The sequence below is a fragment of the Solanum pennellii genome, chromosome 3, assembly GCF_001406875.1.
Source record: "Solanum pennellii chromosome 3, SPENNV200".
NCBI classification, from domain to species: domain Eukaryota; kingdom Viridiplantae; phylum Streptophyta; class Magnoliopsida; order Solanales; family Solanaceae; genus Solanum; species Solanum pennellii.
This window is the reverse complement of record NC_028639.1, coordinates 11,717,450-11,724,388: the sequence shown is the minus strand read 5'-3', so window position 1 is coordinate 11,724,388 and position 6,939 is coordinate 11,717,450. Positions and strand designations below refer to the sequence as shown.

General features: G+C 38.7%; 1 protein-coding gene across 1 annotated transcript; it reads right to left on the bottom strand.

Annotated features, from left to right (window-relative positions):
- Nucleotides 1-3,665: 3,665 nt before the first annotated feature.
- LOC107013199 lies at nucleotides 3,666-5,283 on the bottom strand. The gene is made up of 4 exons (XM_015213173.1): nucleotides 5,141-5,283; nucleotides 4,705-4,792; nucleotides 4,082-4,615; nucleotides 3,666-3,908 (listed from the first exon to the last, which is right to left on the bottom strand). The coding sequence occupies exons 1-4, from the start codon at nucleotides 5,281-5,283 to the stop codon at nucleotides 3,666-3,668; spliced, it is 1,008 nt and encodes a 335-aa protein (XP_015068659.1).
- Between the last annotated feature and the right edge of the window lie 1,656 nt (nucleotides 5,284-6,939).

Genomic DNA, 6,939 nt, shown 5'->3' with positions numbered 1-6,939 from the left:
ACATCAAGTCTAGTCAAGTCAACCATATATGTCATAAAAGTAAATACATACTCAATATAACTTTATCATCAAGTCACATTTAACAATAAGCATGAATAAGAGTACATTTCATTATAAACAAAGCAAGACAATTATCCATAGACCCCTTTCAAGTCAATAAGTGTAATGACCAAGCAAAGCCCTATAATCTTACTCAATCAAGTAACCCAACAAGAAATATGACTAACACGATACCTCACATAACATGGCATTTATATATACATTTCACCTTACGTTAATAATATAAGCCAACACATATTCATAAGTTAACTATTCAACATATAGTATCAACAATGTGAAAGTTCATCATTTACATATCATCTATCATTATAAGCATAATCATACATAAGAACATCCTCCTAAGACTCCCCTCAAGGGTAACTGGTGCAATCCTTAGGTAGAGTCCCATACTCCTACCTAGACTAAGCTAGACCCCTTAGGTTATCTTAGTTAGAGTTCAATCCTTTAATTCATTTTAGCTTCTGGGAACATCTTGCTCTAACCAACATAGACCACATGAGCTAGAGTGGAATTTGTTGTCATAAAAACCTACACCAAAGGAAGGCGCACTACTTGCCAAGGTAGTACCAAAACATAAAACATAGCAACTACGTGGATCCACTAGCTAGTATTCATATGCGGGAAACATAGTTCAAGAACTAGGACATATATTTGGAACCCTCTTTATGCTACATGCATTGTAGTATCCAATCTCAAGAGTACTTTAGTGCTCCTACCTTCCTTATGTGGGAAGGGACACTCCATACTCTAGTTCACTCGGTTCTAAGCTAGAGACGCTTTTTTAAATGTCTTTTAAGCCTTTAAATATCAATCATAACTTATTTTAGGTCATAGGGTCTAACCCTTGTATAACATCATCATCATCATTGCTCAATAGGAATTGCATGAGTATAAGTCCTTCAATTAAAATTCATATAAGTGAGGTTAGGACATTAGGACTTCATATCATAATAAGGCACATTGGTAGTCATCACCATCCCTATAACATATACAACTTAATAAACCTCACCACATACTCAAGACATTTAAATTCAACATCATACCACCCTATCAATTCTAATCTAAAGCATACTCCAATATCACATCATGACTTAATCATAATTAACCACAATTTGAAGTAAAGGAAAGAGATCCCTTTCTTACCAAACCTCATCACCCCATTAATGGGTGATATATTCAGGTAGACTTAATCACCTACCTCAAATTCAATAGCTCTCTTCCTATTATCAGCATTGGATTTTTGACGACTGTAAGCAGTAGCAATCTATGCCTGATAAGTCTCACCTTTTCCACAGCCTCATGTATGATCTCAGGGCCAAAGAAGGAATACTCTCCTACCTCAAACCACCAAATTGGAGACCTACATCTCCTGCCATATAGTGCTTCAAAAGGTGTCATCCTAATACTGGAATGGTAGCTATTATTATAAGAGAACTCAATCAGTGGCAAGTGATCATCCCAACTCCCCTTGAAGTCAATAACACATGTTCTCATAATGTCTTCAAGGGTCTGAATGGCACGCTCTGTTTGTCCATCCGTCTGGGGTGAAACACAGTACTGAACTTCACCTGTGTAAACAAGCTCTTCTGGAAATATCTCCAAAAGTGAGAAGTAAACTAGGCTCCCCTACCCGAAATGATATATAAAGGAATCCCATGCCACCTCACTATCTCATCAATATACAGCTTGGCATAATCTTCGGCCCTGTAAGTAGACTTCATATGTATGAAGTGATCAGACTTAGTCACCCCAACAATGACCCAAATGGAATCATGCAGTCTCTCAGTCTTGGGCAGACCAACCACAAAATCCATATTAATAGCCTCCCACTTCCATGTTGGGATCGCAATCAACAGGGTAAGACCTCCAGGCTTAAGGTGTTCGTCCTTAACCTATTGGCAATTGGGGAACTCCTCCACAAACTTAGAAATATCTCGCTTCATACCTTCCCACCAATAGATCTCCTTGAGATCATGTAACATCTTGGTCGAACCTGGATGAATATAATACCTGGAGCCATGAGTCTCTACAATAATATTCGTTCTCACATCATCAATATAGGGCACACAAAAATCTGCCCTGATATCTAAGAACACCATCCTACCCTAGGGAGAATTATTCATTCAGCTTACTCAACACTGAGTCTTTCAACACCATGAGCACTGGGTCGAGATGCTGCTTATCTTTAACATCTATAACAAATGAGGATTCAGAACTGGAATGAACTGAAACACCCACACTTGGTGTATCTACCAGTCGTACACCTAACCTAGCCAATTGGTGTACCTCTTTAACCAGCTCCTTCTTCTCATCATCAATATGAGACACACTGCCCAAGCTCAATCGTCTCAACGACATTGGCCTTAGCTGGGTGATAGTGGATACTCATGTCATAATCCTTGAGCAGCTCTATCCATCTTCTCTAACAAATATTCAATTCTCTCTGTGTAAAAACATACTGAAGACTTTTATGGTCAGTAAATACATAAAAATATACACTATATAAGTAATGTCTCCAAAGTTTTAACGCAAATACCACAACAGCTAACTCAAGATCATAGGTAGGTAATTCTTCTCATGGAGTTTCAACTGTCTTGATGCATATGCAATCACCTTGCCATCCTACATAAGAACACATCCCAAACCTACTCGGGAAGCATCACAGTATACCACATACCCTACACCACTCCTCGGCAATTTGAGAACTGCAGCTGAAGTGAGTTAGTCTTTGAGCTCTTGGAAGCTCTTTTCACAAGTTTCCGACCACTCAAACTTTACCTTCTTCTTTGTTAAAGATGTCAATGGAGCAGAAATAGAGGAAAATCCCTCAACAAACCTGCGATATTAATTGTCCAAACCCAAGAAACTCTGGATGTCTATAGGAGTTAGGGGTCTCGACCAATTCTTTACTGCATCAATCTTTTTCGGATCAACCTCTACACCCTGGTCGGACACAACATGACCAAGGAAGGTCATTGACCTCATCCAAAACTCATATTTGCTGAATTTTGCATACAATTGATGTTCCCTGAGTACATGCAATGTCATTCTTAAATGTTGTTCATGCTCTTTTCTGGTCTTAGAGTATATGAGGATGTAATCTTTGAATACTATGACAAAAAAATTAAGGTACTCACAGAAGACCCTATTCATAATGTCCATAAACACGGCTGGTGCATTAGTAAGACCAAATGACATGACAAGAAACTCGTAATGACCATACCTAGTATGGAAAGCAATATTAGGAATGTCCTCTTGTCTTACACTAAGCTGGTGATATCCTGACCGGAGATCTACTTTAGAAAATAAACCTGAACCTTAGAGCTGATCAAATAGATCATCAATTTTGGGAAGAGGGTATTTGTTCTTTATAATAACTTTGTTGAGTTGATGATAATCAATACACATTTTAAGAGTTCCATCCTTTTTCTTAACGAACATCACTGGAGCAACCCATGGGGATATGCTCGGCTGGATGAAGCCCTTATCAAGTAGATCTTTTAAATGCAACTTCAACTCTTTGAGTTCAGCTGGAGCCATTCTATATAGAGGAATGGAAATTGGTTAGTGTTGGGATCTAAGTCAACACCAAAAGCAATTTCCCGTTAAGGAGGAATTCCTTGTAAATCCTCTGGAAAGACATCTTGAAACTCATTCACTGTGGAAACAGAGTCTATGGAAGGAACCTTATGCTCTAAGTCATTGACTCTGACTAATTGGTATAAATACCTCTTAGATAACATCTTATTGGCTTTAAGATTGGAAACTATTTGGCTTTTTGGATTTGAACCACCCCCATCCCATTCCAGCTTTAACTCATTAGGAAAGTGAAACCTTACTACCCTGTTCTGACAGTCTATGGTAGCATAACATTTATGGAGCCAATCCAACACAAAATTATATCAAAGTCAAGCATGGTTAATTCTATTAGGACAACATAGGTGAATTTTTCAAGAATAGTTATTGGACAATCTCTATATACTCTTTCAGCTCTAATGTTGTCTCCTATGGGAGTACTAACTAGAAAAGGCTCATGCGAAATCTTAGGAAGCAAGTCAAATTTTATAGCTACTAAAGAAGTAACAAAAGACAAAGTGGATCCTGGATCTACCAATGCATACACAGGAAAACAAAAGACATGCAACATAGCAGTGACCACATCAGCTGACTTCTCTTGCTCCTCTCTACCTTTCAAAGCATAGAATCTGTTCTTCTTGGGAGGTTCGGCTGCAGCAGTAGGATTAGGCCGAGGCTGAGTATCTGCGTTGGCCTGATTCCTCACCTGCGGGCAGTCCTTGACCATATGCGCACTCTTTCCACACTCATAGTAGGAATTATTACCTACCAAGCACTCACCTCCATGCAAACGGCGACACTTACCACGCGGCTTGATGTTACGCTGTGCATTTCTATCATTGCCCTTATTGGGGCCAGACTTGTTCCCTTTAGCATTAGAATTTTTTGAAGGAGTAGCATTACCTGAGTGTTGGTGCCCCTTATTGAACTTGGGCTTGTCCTGATCCCCAAACAAACTTCTACCAGTGCTGAAACCAGCCTGATTTGATGTCCTAGGATTTTCGCATTCTCAGCCTCTGTTTCTCTGACGACTCTCCTCCACCTGCTGTGCATGTACTATCAACCTACCAAGATCCATGTATTATACAACATGGATGCCCGACATTCCTCCTCCAGATCCTCCGATACACCAGTCACAAACCTTCTCATCTCATCCCTGCTATTGGACACCATGGAAGAAGCATATTTTGAAAGCTTAACAAATTTCAAGGAGTATTCATTGACTGACATACCTCCATGTCGTAGGTTGATAAACTCCTAAACCTTATCCTCTCTCTACTCTCTGGGAAAGAACCTCTCTAGGAATGCAGTCTTGAGAATGTCCTAAGTGATGGGGACTTCTCCTGGTGCGCTGCCATCTGCCCACATTTTGTACCACACCTGAGCCACATCTTTGAGTTGATATGCATCCAACTCAATCTTCTCCTTTTCATTTACACCCATGACACAGAGAATTTGTTAGTCCTCATCCACAAATTCCTGGTGATACTCATTCGTTCTGGACCTTAAGTAGACTAGAGGATTCATTCTGGTGAAATCCCTCAGTCTGCTAGCCATAGTGCTAGCATTTGGGCTCTCCTTGCGAGCAACCTCTCTAGTTGCCTGAGTTGTGATGGCCTGTGGCTGAGTAGTGATGTCTTGGGCCATTTGAGCTAGTGTTTATCTCACTTCTCGATCCGTTAACGCAGCTGGGCTGACAGACACTTGTACTCCAGCAGCTGGGGCTTGAGGAGGAGCTTGGTTCCCTCCAGTAGCTGCTTCTTCAACTGTTCACCCTGCGTTTCTCCTTGTGTTCATTGTTCTACAAAAACATAAGAAAGAAGTTAGATGCTTGAATGACACAAAATTTCAAAACTCTACGCAACACGATAAAGAGTAGAAGAATGGAAGATTTCTAACATCACTTAGTCTCTAAGTCATGATTGTGGTGCACTTCACAACCATAAGTTAGAAACGACGCAACGTGGTTATTTTGAGCCTTAATTCCTAGGAAATTTAACCTCATGATCTGATAACAAGTTTGTCATACCCGGAATTTGGACCCCAGATGAGGACGGTGTCGTTAACCTCTCAAAGGTCGCAGACAAGCCTCTTCTAAGCTTTCATCACAATCATACAGTTAAATTTGTGGAAAATTTAAAACTTTTAAACTTAATTAAGTGTACTTAGACTTCATATATTTTCTGCAAAAGAGTGATATACTAATAGCTCAAACTAAACAACCATCTATTAACAGATTGAACAACTGAAATGAAGAAATCATAATATTATAATAGTTGCCAAACCGGCCTTAATATGAAAGCTTGAAATAATGTTTGAAAGGAAACTCTAGGGACAACATACTCTATCTATGTCTAATGTACTAAAGCTAGAATTAAAGCGTAGGTATCCTCGAACTTAAGAGGACCTACCAATGTCTGGAGGTACTAGTCCAAACAGCTTCAAACGAATCTTCAATCCTCTTCAAGGACCTGCACCGATAAAAATAGTAATTGTATATGGGTTATTACACACTTGTACTAATTATGGGTATATGAACATAAACACATAAGGACTATGCATGATCAACGAAAGCTCTTCCTATAGCAACAGTGTCGTTTCTGGAGAGTGAAGTCACCATACTTTCCTAATTCGTTATTTGTGATTCATGCTATGAATATGACATGTTTTCATGCATTTAAATCACAGAACTCATTTTCTATATGAACATAAGACCTTGGAATCATGAACATAATTTTAGAACATCTCAAATGAAAATTTATAATTTTGCTCCCTCTTAGGTCGAGAGCTCTCTTTCCAGAACTAATTTAATTTTTAGTCTGTTCTTCTTTTTGTTTTGTAGTTCAATGATCTCTTTTAATTCTATGTCTTACTTACAAGTGCAATGATTCATTATAGTCTCATACCTACAATGAATCAAGTAAGTAATCCAGGCGACTAAAGAAATGATTTGACTACAATTGGGCTGAAGTCCTTATAAGCCGATCTTCATTGGTTATGCCTATTATTTGATCATTTTCATAATATAAGAAGTCATTATAAGTCAATATATATTTGCTATGACCATAACTTGTTAAAATTTCATTCTTATCAAACACTAATGATTGATATTCTTAAGATCTTGCTTTCTTAGTTCACTTTGACCTTACATTTCTTCTTCTTTTTTTCTTACTTTATTAAAGAAATCTTTAGCATTAAGATCATGTGAGCGAACATAAAATCCAGTGTCTGCCCCACACTGAAAAGGGGTGGTTCACCGGTCAAAGTGAACCTAGATCATGTGATTTAGCATGAAATCCAGTG